The sequence below is a fragment of the Mustela nigripes genome, chromosome 14, assembly GCF_022355385.1.
Source record: "Mustela nigripes isolate SB6536 chromosome 14, MUSNIG.SB6536, whole genome shotgun sequence".
NCBI classification, from domain to species: Eukaryota; Metazoa; Chordata; class Mammalia; order Carnivora; family Mustelidae; genus Mustela; species Mustela nigripes.
Genome location: NC_081570.1, coordinates 11,531,456 through 11,545,725, shown reverse-complemented (window position 1 = coordinate 11,545,725; position 14,270 = coordinate 11,531,456). Strand labels below are relative to the sequence as shown.

The following is a 14,270-nucleotide window of genomic DNA, read 5'->3' as shown; positions in this document are numbered from 1 at the left end:
GGTAATTTTATGTTTAGCTTTTTGAGGAGCCACCAACCTGTTTTCCTTAGTGGCTGCGCCATGTTACGTTTGCACCAGCTCTGAACAAGGGTTCCGGTTTGTTCACATCTTCACCAATATCTATTTTCCATTTCTTTAATCACAGCCATTCTGGTGGGTGTGAAGTTAACGTTTCTTTATGTGAATTGCTTTAACCTCTAATTTCAACGTTGCTCATTATCGTGATTCTCTACAACAGAGAAGAAATTGAGAAATGGCCCAGAACATGAGATTTCTTCTTCCCTCTTCTTTGATCCTGTCTCTCATCATCCTAAAGTCCTGGAGTGCCGAGGACAGAACTCCCCTTTGAAGGTGGAAGGGGAGATACACCAAGAGGGGCAGGGAAGGTGCACTCCCCCTCGCATTCCCTCTCTCCAGCCATGAGCTTCTACTTTTTAAAAAGATTTTATTTATTTATTAGAAAGAGAGAGGCAGAGAGAGAAAGAGAGAGAGAGCACACGAGTAGGGGTGAGGGGCAGAGTGAGAGAGAAAGGCAGACACCCCACTGAGCAGGGAACCCTACATGGGGCTCGGTCCCAGGACCTGAAGATCATGACCTGAGCTGAAGGCAGCCACTTAACCAAATGAGCCACCCAGGGGCCCCAGACTGTGAGCTTCCTGAATGCAGGACCCTGTCCCCTCTCATCTGTGGGACCCTGTATTCAGCCACACAGGTTTGGGCACAGAGGCAGTGCTCAGAGAATGAATGAGTAAATGTGTGTGTGTTCCATTGGTTACATCCCAAAAGCAAGTGGCAATTTGGGGATGGGCTGCTGCGTTTTCTCTTTCACGCTCTGACCCCTTGCATCAATACTCACTGAACAACGGAGGGGCAGAGAGGGTAGCCAAGGAGTAAATCACCTGGACTCATTTAGAGAACTTCCAGTGGGGACAGCATCTACGAGCAGCTCTTGAGAGCTGAACTTTGGGGTGGTGTCCATAGTCACCACCAAACTCCATCGTGTCCACTCTGGAAGCCAAGCAGCGTGTACACAGTAGCAGTCTGGCCTCTCCACGTGGCTGCCGTGTAAGAAGGTAAGAAGGTAAGAAGCCTTCCCCTCATGAACCTCGGAGGAAATCATCACTAGAGAGTGTGTCAAAACACTGGCAGGTCAGTTCTGTGTAATACATGCTGGGTGCCAGCGTCACTGGGTGGAGCCAGCCCAGCTCCTGCTTTCATCGAGTGCGCAAACCAGAGGACACAGCGAGGAAAAGAGTACTTTAGGATGCACAGTGGGAAGGGCTAGGACAGAGAAATTCCCAGGGGCTGTGGGTGCCAAGAGGAGAGAGGCCCATCTTAGCCTGGGGCAGTCAGGGAAGGCTCTCCCGAAGAGGTTACAGCAGCGACATAATAATCCCTGTGAGGTAGGCAGGGCAAAGGTTGTTACCTCCATTGTGCAAGGGAGGGCACTGAAACTGCGACAAGTCCCAGGGAAACCACATTGTCCTGCAGCTGGAGGTCAGACAGTCCCTGGACTTTTTCTCAAACCCATAGCTGGACATTGCCCAAAACGCACCCCTAGACCTCTCTGGTGAGACCAACGGGATCTACTGTCTACTCCCAGGTTAATTACATTATTTACCAAACGAATTCAATTCAACCCAACAGGCAGAGTATAGGCTCAGAGAGAACCCATCCCAAGCATGAGGAGGTGAGCAGGGAGGCAAAGTCTTGTGGATTCATCCAGCTGCTTTCTGGTAGGTCCAGGGCCAGGGTGGGGGTTTGGTGTGGACAGCTGTCCTTGGTGGCTTCCTGAAATATATATTATAGGTCACTTATTATTTTTCTTTGCTGCATTTTTCTTCCATCATAGACATTTATTTTTTTTTAAGGATTTTATTTATTTATTTGACAGAGAGAGAGAGAGAGAGAATCACAAGTAGGCAGAGAGGCAGGCAGAGAGAGAGAGGGAAGCAGGCTCCCCGCCGAGCAAAGAGCCCAACACAGGGCTTGATCCCAGGACTCTGGGACCACGACCCAAGCCGAAGGCAGAGGCTTAACTCGCTGAGCCACCCAGGCACCCCCATCAGAGACATTTCTAAGAGAAATTACCCCATTCCTCAGAACGGGACACATATAAGTGTCCACTTATAAAAGGACACTCAGTAACAAAACAATCTTGAAAAAGAATGAAATTGGAGAACTCCTCTACTTCCTGGTTTCAACACTTACTACAAAACTAGTAGAATATAGTAGAATATTGAAAAAAGGCTAAATGTATAGATTAATGGAATAGAATTCAGGATCCAGAAATGAACCCTCACATTTATAGTCAGTTGACTTTCCAGAAATGTGCCAAAATAATTCAATAGAGAAACCATGGTCTTTTCAACAAATGGTGCTGAGATGTCCACATGCAGAAGAATGAAGACGGATCCCTACCTCACACCATATACAAAATGAATTAAAAATGGATCCTAGTTTTAGTGTAAGAGCTAAAACTCAGAACTTTTAGAAGAAAACATAGACCTAAGTCTTCATGACCTTGGATTTATGTTCTAATAAATAATAATCTAATGGATTCTCAGAAATGACGTTAAAAGCACAAGTAACAAAAGAAAAAAATAGATAAATAAGACTTCAACAAAACTTAAAACTTTGTGCTTCAAAGGACAAAAAAGTGAAAATACAAGCACATCAGGTGAGAAAATTTTGCAAATTATTTATCTGGCAAGGGACTCACACCTAGTAAGACTTACATCGATATAAAGAACTCTTACCATTCAACAGTAAAAAGACAACCCAGTTTATACATGAACAATGGACTCTAGTAGACATTTTCCCAGAGGAGCTATATGAATAGCCAGTAAGCACATAGAAAGATGTGCCATTGTGGGGCACCAGATTGGCTCAGTCAGTACAGCACACCACGCTTGATCTCTTGGAGTTGCCAGTTCAAGCTCTATGTTGGGCATAGAGATTACTTTAAAATATGTATTTATTTCTGAAGATTTATTTATTTTATTTGAGTGAGAGAGAAGCTGAGTGTGGGTAACAGGGGGAAGCAGGGAGAGTCTCAAGGAGACTCCGCACTGAGTCTGGGGATGGGGGAGGGCTTGATCTTATGACCCTGAGATCATGACCCAAGCCAAAACCAAAAGTTGGACGTCCAGTGGACTTCACCACCCAGGAGCCCCAAAAACAAAATTAAAAAAAAAAAAAAAAAGAAAGAAAGATACATGCTCCATCTCATCAGCCATCAGGGAGATGCCAATCAAAACCGCAATGAGATGCCACTTCATACCCACACCCACTAGGATGCCTAGAATTTAAAAAGGTCGATAATAACAAGTGTTGGTCAGGATGTAGGAAAGTTGGAACTCTCACATACTGCATCTGGGAATGGAAAATGATACAGCTCTCTTAGAAAACAGTCTGGCAATTACCCGAGACTAAACATAGAGTTAGCGTATGACCCAGCAATTACTCTCCTCGATATATAGTCAAGAGAAATGAGATCATGAAATGAGATGCTTAACCAAAAATCTGTACATGAATGTTTATAGCAGTATTATTCCTGATACCCCAGAAGTAGAAACATGCAAATGTCTATTAACCGATGAATGAATATAAACATGTAGTATGTTGGCTCTAAAAGGGAATGATGGGAGTAGGCTACAATGTGGATGAATCTTGACATTCTGCTGAGTGAAGAAGCCTGTGACCAAGGACTACATATCACATGATTCCATTTATGTGAAATGTCTGGAATGGGTAAACCTAAAAGGCAGAGAGTAGATTACTGATTGCCTACGGCTGGGGGTTGCTTGGGAGGATGGAGGTGATGGCTATGGGGTAGTGAGTTTTCTATTTAGGATGATAAAAATGTTCTAATATTGGGTGATGGTCAAATAATTCTGTGACTGTATTTTTTTTACTTTTTAAAATTTTATTAATTACTTTTATTAGCATATAACATATTATTTGCCCCAGGGGTACAGGTCTGTGAATCGTTAGGCTTACACACTTCACAGCACTCACCATTTCACATACCCTCCCCAATGTCAATTATGTGACTGTATTAAATGCCACTGAATTGTACACTATTTGAGAGAGAGAAAGAGCATGAGCAGGGTGGGGGCAGGCAGAGGGAGAAGAAGACTCCCCACTGAGCAGGGAGCCCAACACAGGGCTCGATCCCAGGACCCCCAAGATCATGACCAGATGCTTAACCAACTGATCCACCCAGGTGCCCCTGAATTATACACTTTAAATGGGAGAATCGTATGGTATGTGAATTAAATCTCAATAAAGCTGTGAACAAAAAGAAAAGGCACTAAGTGCTCCAAAAGGAGAATATCGTCCATATGTACCAGCCACCCCCCCTCAATTCTGTCCACAGATTCCACGCCCTTCTATTAGGGCTGGGGACATCCCTTGTTCGAATGCTCACAGAGTTCGTAAGTTTCAGATGGGGACGGAGAGGGCGCTGGACCTCTTCTGGAAACTCCGCCCCCTTAAAATTTCAGCTTGTGGAATATTGGGGACTGAAGATTCTGAGGTGGAGATAGTGGACAATGGGGGGCGTGTGTGAGGGGTTCTGAAGGGGATTCCTCCAGATGGGTCATCTATCCCTGGGGCAGGAAGCCCTGGAGGAAAGGGGAATGCACAGGGAGTCCTCATGGGAGAGAGACTGGAAGAGAGAGGAACTCCCCAGGGAGAGGGAGGAACTTGGTCACAGTGCTGACTTCCTGTGCCAAGTGAGAGCCTAGACCCTTTGGGAGGTGGGCGCTGTGCCTGGGGTGGGCGCCCTACAGGAGCGGAGATCTTGTTTGCATTGTGGGGTGCTGGTGTAGCTGCGGGAAGGACTGGAGGGTAGGCAGGGGTGGGAGGAGAGGAGGGAGTGGGGATTTGGGTTCGTGGCTGATGAGGGCATCTCCTCTGTGCCCCTGGTAAATGGTGAGAGACTTCTGAACACCCTGTGTACCCTCAGGGCTTTGTGCTCTGCCTATAGCTTGGGCACAGGTCCCTGAGACAGTTGTTGGTTGTGTAGGTAAACGAATGAGCAGCTTGGAGGCAAGATAATATGATGAGACAAGCAGGCTTGACAGCCTCACAGTCCTGGGTCTGAATCCAGATCTCCTGCAGGCTAGCTGTGCTATATTGGACAAGACATTGGGCTTCTCTGAGCTTTAGGGCTAAACCCACTGACCTCACGGGCTTAGGAGAATACTGCTTGCAAACGTGCCCAGCAAATAGAGGGTTCCTCCGTGTCTGTTGGCTGGCCTGCCATGATTTAGAGTGAAAACACAAGATCTCCATGACCCCACGATCTCACGGAGGGGTAGGATTTACCCCCCTAGAAACTCGCTAACAGTAAAATGGGGTCTGTGATGCACCCATAGAAATATGAGCGTCAGAGGAGCTCAGAGGCTGGAGGGAGAGCTGGGGTGGCTGGAAGTTTGGAGAAGAGGTGGGAGGCTGAAGAAATGGGAGCGGGGGTTAGAGAGACAGAGAAGCAGGCTGCAGGTACAGAGGCTAGGGATCTGTGGGATTAGGATTGCGGGAGGCTGTCCAGGTTAAAAGAGCATGCTTATGTAGGGGATGGTCGTACAGCCTAATATGAGGTTGGATGGGAGAGGCAGGAGAGACACCAGGAAAGGCTTTAGAAAGGGATGTGTCCAGGGCAGAGGCAGCCGGGGGATGGGGGTGCTTTGGTGAACTACATATGCCATTGGAGTTCTTGGGGTTCTCCAGACAGATGTTCCCAACTTCTGTTCCTTAACCCCAAGAAGAACTTGGAGTTTTCATCTAGAACAACAGCAACCATGACATTCTTGGGCAGTCTTTAAAATGCATGTCTGAAATGTATACTAAAGGCTCTGAGAAGTCCTGCAACACAGCCTATTCTTATTCCTATTCCTATTCCAACTCTGCTCTTTCCAAACACATTTGGCATCAGAATGTTTTTTTGCAGTGCCCCTCGTGGGACCAATATTAGGATCAAAGAGCACCCATTAGGCAATGCTGTGGTAGAAGAAAGTACGTATGTCTTGGGATCCAATAGGCTATGGTTTAATTCCTGTTCTGTGGCTCAGTTGGTGTCAGACCTTGGGCAAATCACTTTGCTTCCCAGAGCCTCTTTTTCCTCAGAGTCATTGTGAGAATTAGGAAGGATCTGTGGGTAAATTGGGTGTGGCCAGCTCTTTGGTTTCGATGCGTGCCCTTCAGAGCCAGGCCCGGCACTGACTCTTCTCTTCAGTCAGGCTTTCTGTTACAGGTTCCACGTGGGCTGCTGCAGCAGTGCTTAGATAATGAGCTTGATGGAACTTTGACTGGATTTCTCCTGTGGGACCACAGCAACTGATGCCCATCCCTGGGTACCCGCCATTGGCTCTGGCACAATGGACAAGAAAATGTACGTGGAGGCAAGGATCAAGGCTCCTGGGGCCCAGCCAAGTCCTGGCATGAGCGCCACCAGCCAGAGGCCTTGTGCTGAGCCCACCATATCAGGAGTTAACCAGGTAGGGCCCTGCACCCCTTGTTCTGACCCTGCTATTCCCAGCAGTCACCTTTCCCCTCCCCTGCCCAGGCTCCCTCCCCAACTATTTTATTTTATTTTTTTATTTTATTTTAAAGATTTTGTTTATTTATTTGACAGACGGAGATCACAAGTAGGCAGAGAGGCAGGCAGAGAGAAAGAGAGGAGGAAGCAGGCTCTCTGCGGAGCAGACAGCCCGATGCGGGGCTCGACCCCAGGACCCTGGGATCATGACCTCAGCCCAAGGCAGAGGCTTTTACCCACTGAGCCACCCAGGCGCCCCCCCTCCCCAACTATTTTAATTAAGACTCAGTTACAAGTGATACAAAACCCAATTCAAACTGAATTACGCAGAAATGAGAATATGTCAGTTTGGATAACTGACAGATCTATCAGAAGATTTCAGGTATGGCTCCATCAAGGTGATAGATGAGTGTCCCTTGGTTCTGCCTTCCAACATGCCATTCCCTGGCAGACTCTCCCTGAAAGATGGCAAGGATTTCCCTGGTCACTCCAGACTTTAATCTTCTCATCTTACATCCTCTGGAATAGCGTCCCCAACAGGAAGAGAACCTCTTTGCAATAGTTGAAGAAAGTTTCTGGTACCACTGTCATTGGCCCACTGTCACATGCTTATCCCTGAATTAGTCACCATGGCAGAACACAGTGGCCTGGAGCTCTTGGTATAATGAAGTCAGAAATGGTACTCAGGTGGCTCCACTGACCCCACGAGCTGGCCCCCCCACCACACACACACAAAATGTGGCTTCTTTTACCAGGATAAATGCTGGATGAGTAAAATAAGAATTCCTACTTACTCTACTATGCAAATTCCATGGTGTCCAGCCCCTTTCTTTTCTTTCTTTTTTTTTTTTTTAAAGATTTTATTTATTTATTTATTTGACAGAGAGAGATCACAAGCAGGCAGAGAGGCAGGCAAAGAGAGAGGAGGAAGCAGGCTCCCTGCTGAGCAGAGAGTCCGATGCGGGGCTCGACCCCAGGACCCTGAGATCATGACCTGAGCTGAAGGCAGCGGCTTAACCCACTGAGCCACCCAGGCGCCCCATCCAGCCCCTTTCTAACCCTTATTCCCCTGGCAGCTGCTCCTGGCCTCTACCCATGACCCTCCCCAGCCCCCAGCCTGCACCCTGAGCTTTTATCACACTTCTGAACCTCTTTCCGTCCATCCTTCTAAGTGCCAAGTGGCATGAACTGAAGAGCACAAAGAAGGCCCTCCTTCCCATCTAGTTTCCCCAGAGCCAAAAATGTCCCCATAAAAAAAGATCAGCATTCTCATGGGTAAAGCATTGCCTTCTCCCTGTTGCTTTTGTTACAAATCATGGCTTCCCCTGGGGGCAGGGAGAGCACCTTGAAGGTGTGTGTATGTTGGGGGGGGTGGTCTTGGAAGGACGTTGGGGAAGACATTCAGGGCTTCCTTCACCTCTATCCCTGATTTATTTTTTAAATGAGCAAAGTCATGGGTCTCAGTCCCATTACATAACCATCTGTATGACCTTGGGCAAGCCTCTGCACCCCGTTGACCCCCACTGTTGTGTGTGTGTCATGGTGAGGACCAACTGGGTTCAATCCTTGGAGGCACGGGCACAGGTCCTGCCTCCTGCAGTAGGTGACCTTGGTGTTGGCTTCTGGCACAGTCTTGCAGTAGAACAATTATCGATTGATTGAGCCAGGCCTTCTGGAGTTTGCTGACTCAGATGAGGCTTGGAGCTAGCCCTAAGTCACTGGCTCCACTAGGGACTGATAGACCAAGATGGGCATCAAAGCCCAGTTCTAGAGCCTGAGCTCTGAAGCAGCGGAAATTGAGGATGGCTCTCTTGGATCTTCTCAGGGTGTTGATGTCCCCCGGGGGGTCCTTTGAGGCTAACCTCAGGGAGTCCCCTCTCCTAAGGTCCTACTCTGGACTTCAGCTTTGTGCTAGAGCCATTAGCACTGAATGACTGCCTCTGGGCTCAGCCAGGTCTTAACACACAGCCACTCTCTCTAGGAGCCCCCTGTCTCCTCCTCCTCACCTTTCTCCAGTCAGATACAGGATCTCCCTGCCTGTGAGGCCAGGATGATACGCAGGGAGAGGGAGGAACCCTCCAGAATGGGTACTTGTGGCCACCCTCGGGCCAGCGCCATGGACATCTCTGTTCCAGGTTGCACTCCCAGATTCTGCAGGGATGGACGGTGGGAAGCAGCCCTTTTCAGCCTCAGGAGGGCCAGAAAAGGGACCGAGACACAGGGAATCCGCAGAGGAGGGTCCTCTGGAGCTCAGGACCCGGGAGCAGACGTATCCGGCAGGACCAAGGTGAGCTGGGACTTCTTAGAGAAGGTCCAGGAGAGAACCCTGTGAGCCACCTGGGGGACAAGGATGTTGTAGGACTCCCGGCCTAAGATAGAAGCGCTCTTGCTTCTCTCTCATGCAGCATAAATCATGCTACACAATTACTCGTGGAAACTTTCATCTGCATTGCCTGACTAGACCCCATGCTTCTTTGATGTGTCCCTCATGCCTGGGACTGGGACTGGCACATAGTAGATGCTCAATAAATATGTATTCACCAAATCAATGGAAGAATGAACAAAAGAGAGGGAAAAAATTTACGTGCATTATTGTTACTGTTTTCTAAATACTGTACACTTTTAAAAAAAAGATTTTGTTTATTTGACAGACAGAGATCACAAGTAGGCAGAGAGGCAGGCAGAGAGAGAGAGAGGAGGAAGCAGGCTCCTGGTTGAGCAGAGAGCCCAATGTGCGGCTTGATCCCAGGACCCCGTGATCATGACCTCAGCCCAAGGCAGAGGCTTTAACCCACTGAGCCACCCAGGTGCTCCTAAATACTGTACATTTTTATTTATTTTATTTTATTTTTTAAAGATTTTATTTATTTATTTGACAGATCACAAGCAGGCAGAGAGGCAGGCAGAGAGAGAGGAGGAAGCAGGCTCCCCGCAGAGCAGAGAGCCCTACGCGGGGCTCAATCCCAGGACCCCCGGATCATGACCTGAGCCGAAGGCAGAGGCTTTAACCCACTGAGCCACCCAGGCGCCCCTACTGTACACTTTTAAACGTGTGTACAGTGAGAGTAATCTTATTTATTTATATATTTAAATTGACTGATAGTAAAGTTTATTGAGTAATAGTATGAAGTTTCGAAGAAGGAGAGGGCCCAAGAGTGTTGCCTTAATCTTTTTTTATTTTTTATTTTTATTTATTTATTTTTAAGATTTTATTTTTAAGTAATCTCTATGTCCAGCCTAGGGCTTGAACTCATAACCCCGAGATCAAGAGTCACATGCTCCAACAACTGAGCCACGAAGGTACCCCTAAATAATTAGGCAAAGTTTTATGCAAGTTTTTTCCTCTGTCATGTCATTTTAAATATGAAAAAACTAGAAATGCCAAGATGCCTTAAATACCCACAATAGAGGAATGGTAAAGTCAAGTATGTTTATTTATAAAATACAGAATTTTAGGGGTCCCTGGTGGGTTCCGTCGGTGGAGTGTGCAACTCTTGTTCTCAGGGCTGTGAGTTCGAGCCCCACGTTGGGTGTAGAGATGACTTAAAAAATAAATAAGTAAAATAAAATATGGAATTTTATACTTTCCCTTTAAAAGCATGTTTATGAAAGCTTTTTTGGCACGGAAAATTTAGGTTATAATAATCGAAAAAGGATTGCAAAACTATATATGAAATATGACTGTATTATGTAAAGTTGGGCAATTATTTGAAGATGATAATGACATAAATCCCCCACGACAATCACATATACACACCCATAGGAAGAAGCCTGGGCAAAGTACTCCAGGACGTGAAAGTGGGATCTGAATGACACAGAGTCAAACCCTGAGCTGTCACCAGCAACTTGATGACTATAAGCTCGAGTCTTCAGTCTCAACCTCTCCGCGCAACCTCTCTGATTTTGCTTCTTTTTTATTAAGATTTATTTATTTGAGAGAGAGAGTGAGTGAAAGCAGTGGGAGGGGCAGAGGGAAAGAATCTCAAGCAGGCTCCCTGCTGAGCGTGGAGCCTGACCATGACCCTGAGATCATGACCTGAGCCCAAATCAAGAGTCAGATGCTAACTGACTGAGCCAGCCAGGCGGTCCAAGATTTATTTATTTTCTATTTTTTTTAAAGATTTTATTTATTTATTTGACTGACAGAGATCTCAAGTAGGCAGAGAGGCAGGCAGGGGGTGGGAGGGAAGCAGGCTTCCGGTTGAGCAGAGAGCCCGATGTGGGGCTTGATTCCAGGACCCTGAGGTCATGACTTGAGCCGAAGGCAGAGGCTTTAACCCACTGAGCCACCCAGGAACTCCTCCAAGATTTATTTATTTATTTATTTTTAAGATTTTTATTTATTTATTTGACAGAGATCACAAGTAGGCAGAGACACAGGCAGAGAGGAGGCAGAGAGGAGGAAGCAGGCCCCCCGCTGAGCAGAGATCCCGATGCGGGGCTCGATCCCAGGACCCTGAGATCATGACCCGAACCAAAGGCAGAGGATTAACCCACTGAGCCACCCAGGCGCCCCCAAGATTTATTTTTAAGTCATCTCTACACCCAACATGGGGCTCGAACTCACAACCCTGAGATCAGGAGTCACATGCTCTACCAACCAAGCCAGCCAGATGCTCCTGTTTTTTTCTTTTTTTCTAAACAACAACAACAGTAATAATAATAATAACATCCTAACTCCCCTAAACATTGACATCAAAGTGTTTGGGATTTGGAGAATTCATGTCAGTTCTTCATTCATCCTCTCCAGCATTAAGTATGCACCTATGGTGTACCTAGGTCTGGACAGGTGCTCTGGGAACCACATAGGAGCCTACGAATATAAAACTGTGGCCCAATCCGGGAGCTGAGGTGTCACTTTTCTGTTCTCCCCAGGAAGAAACAGTCAACTCCGGCCCCCCAGGAAGGGCCCAGGGAGCTGCAAGCAAGCCGGGGTCAAGCCAAGCCAGGAAGTGATCTGGGGGTGCTGCCTTCCGGGGTCCCTGCAGCACAGGAAGGGAAGGAGACCGAGGACCAGCAGGGGAGACAGCAGAACCCAGGGACGGTGAAGGGTCAGGCCCTCCAGAGCCACCAGGTAATGTCCATGGAGACGTGGGGAGGAGGGTACAGAATGACTGCCCCACAGGGAAGACGATGGAGCTTCCCCCCGTGCCCCACATTTTGGTACACTTGTGTCTACTTCTCTCCATTCCCTGGAGATGTCAAGTGTCCCGTCTCTGTGGGCCACTGGGATATTCTGGATATTCTTAACTGCAAGACTGTGAAACCTGTTTCCAGAGTGGCCCCGCGGTATGTCAACGGATGCTGGAGGCGGGGGTGAGTGGAGAGGTTCTGTGTACGAGAAACATAGGGACACGCTGGATGTAACCACACTCAGTGGTTTTCTTCAGGCTAGGATATCCTAGAAGCTGTTTCTTAACCACTGAGTGTTGTGGGACTTTGCAAGAGGTGGTTAGAGCTTGGTGCCTTTTTTAAGTTATTTGTCTACAAAATATCTTTTCACTTATTTTCAGCTCTTGGTTTCAGCTCAGGTCATGATCTCGGGGTCCTGGGATCGAGCCCCGCATCGGGCTCTCTGCTCGGCAGGGAGCCTGCTTCCTCCTTTCTCTCTGCCTGCCTCTCTGCCTACTTGTGATCTGTCTGTCAAATAAATAAATAAAATCTTAAAAAAAATGAAAAACACATAAAAAAAATAATAAACGTAGCTGTCCCCTCCCCACCAAGTTTCCTCATGCTCCTTGTCATCCCTCCTCCCACCCACCCCCATCCGCAGGCCACCTCTGATCCACACTTTTTGCTACAGATTTGTTTGTCGTGCCTGGAATTTTACACAAACGGAAGGGGACAGGGTACATTTCTTCTGCCCAGCTGCTTTCCCTCAGCACGATTATTTTGAGATTCACGCAAGCTCTTGAGGTCTCAAAACACCCTCCTTTTTGACGCGGAGTGATAGTCCAGGCCGCTGCACACAGACACCTCCATCCAGACACCTGCACACAGACACCTTCATTTTTTCACCTACCCATGGCCATATGGTTCCTTCTCACTTTTTGATTCTGAAAAAACAAAAAAACTTCTGCAAAGATTCGTGTCCGCAGGAGCAAAGGCTTTCATTGCTCTGGAGCAAATACCCTCCTCAGCATAGAAGGGATCCTATGGTACGTGTATATGGCACTTCCTAAGAAAACGCCAAAGTCTTCTCCAAAGCCGTTGTGCCTTTTTCCAACCCCAGCAGAGGTATGAGCATTTCAGCTGAGCCACATCCTCCCCAACACCTGGTAGAGCCAGTCCTTAATTTTAAGCGTTCTAATAGGTGTCTAGTGGGCTGTCATTGTGGCCTCAATTTTCCTTTTTTAAAAGTTTTTCTTTTTCTTTTCTTCTCTTTTTTTTTTTATTTTTTTGGACGCAGTTAGAGAGCACAAGTAGGCAGAGCAACAGCAGAGGCAGGGTGAACGCCCGATGTAGGGCTCCATCCCAGGACGCTGGGATCGTGACCTGAGCCGAAGGCAGCTGCTTAGCCAACTGAGCCACCCAGGTGCCCCTCATTTTCCTGATGACAAATGATGTTGAGCATTTAAAAAAAAATTTTTTGTATTTATTTGAGAGAGAAGAATGAGAGGGAGGAGGGGCAGAGGGAGAGGGAAAGGCAGACTCCCTGGTAAGTGCAGGGAACCCAAGCGGGGCTCGATCCCAGGACCCTGAGATCATGACTGGAGCCAAAGTCAGACACCCAACTGAATGAGCCACCCAGGCCACCCCAATGTTGAACATTTTTTTAATGTGCTTATAGGTCATCTGCATATCTTTTTTGGAGAAATGTCTATTCAAATACTTTGCCCATTTTTTTTTGTTTTTGTTTTGCTTTTTAAAGATTTTTATTTATTTGACAGAGATCACAAGTAGGCAGAGAAGCAGGCAGAGAGAGAGAGGAAGGGAAGCAGGCACCCTGCCGAGCAGAGAGCCCGATGCGGGGCTCGATCCCAGGACCCTGAGATCATGACCTGAGCCGAAGGCAGAGGCTTTAACCCACTGAGCCACCCAGGCGCCCCAAGAAGGATTCTTGTATTTTGAACATTCCTTGGGAAATACCAAGGAGTTTGGGATTTAAAGGGAGCCATCTCAGTTCCTCCAGGCTCCCCTTCTATGCCGCAGAGAAGCATGGACCATGACTTTGGGTAGGCTGTGACTCCTGTGGGCCTTCGTGTCCTCATCCCTGAAAATGAGGCTCTGCTACTCCTAGGGGTGCTGAGAGCACTCAGTGAGAGAACACTCGCCGTGTCTAGATCACGATAAGCCTAGAATGACCAGCTTCCAGGTGAGCATTGAGGTTCACCTAGGAGCCAGGCTCAGGCTCCTCATTTTGGTGTCTTGTCCTCGGCAGGGCCAGGAGTGTCAGCCCATCCCAGGTCACCAGGCAGCTCATGCGGCAGACATAGTGCAGCCAGTGGACACTTCTTGCACCTTGGACAGCTGTGGGCAGCCACGGGGAGACAAGCTCCCCAAGGAGTTGGACACCCCCCACATCAGGCCACAGGAGGACATTTCCGAGGAGGCAGTGCCCCTGATACCCTTGGCAACTCCAGAGGAAAAGATGGCCAACTCCTTCCCACCATCCACGCCAGGACCTGACCCACCCAAAGGAAGGTAAGCTATCCTCTGATGCCCTCCCCTACCCGACCCCTGACCCAACAAGATCACACTTCTGTTAAGTTACAGGTGAGGTGA

At 47.8% G+C, this 14,270-nt stretch overlaps 1 protein-coding gene across 1 annotated transcript; it reads left to right on the top strand.

The window, feature by feature from the left end:
- The first annotated feature begins 6,384 nt into the window (after positions 1-6,384).
- LOC132001613 (spermatogenesis-associated protein 21-like) lies at positions 6,385-14,193 on the top strand. The gene is made up of 4 exons (XM_059376333.1): positions 6,385-6,504; positions 8,681-8,832; positions 11,421-11,619; positions 13,927-14,193. Exons 1-4 carry the CDS (start codon positions 6,385-6,387, stop codon positions 14,191-14,193), a joined length of 738 nt encoding a protein of 245 aa, XP_059232316.1.
- The last annotated feature ends 77 nt before the right edge of the window (positions 14,194-14,270 follow it).

Excerpts from the sequence above, each read along its gene's own strand:
- LOC132001613 (XM_059376333.1), top strand. The coding sequence starts at position 6,385 with ATGGACAAGAAAATGTACGTGGAGGCAAGGATCAAGGCTCCTGGGGCC. Across the intron at positions 8,833-11,420 it reads ACGTATCCGGCAGGACCAAG|GAAGAAACAGTCAACTCCGG; the intron begins GTGAGCTGGGAC and ends TGTTCTCCCCAG. Across the intron at positions 11,620-13,926 it reads AGGCCCTCCAGAGCCACCAG|GGCCAGGAGTGTCAGCCCAT; the intron begins GTAATGTCCATG and ends TGTCCTCGGCAG.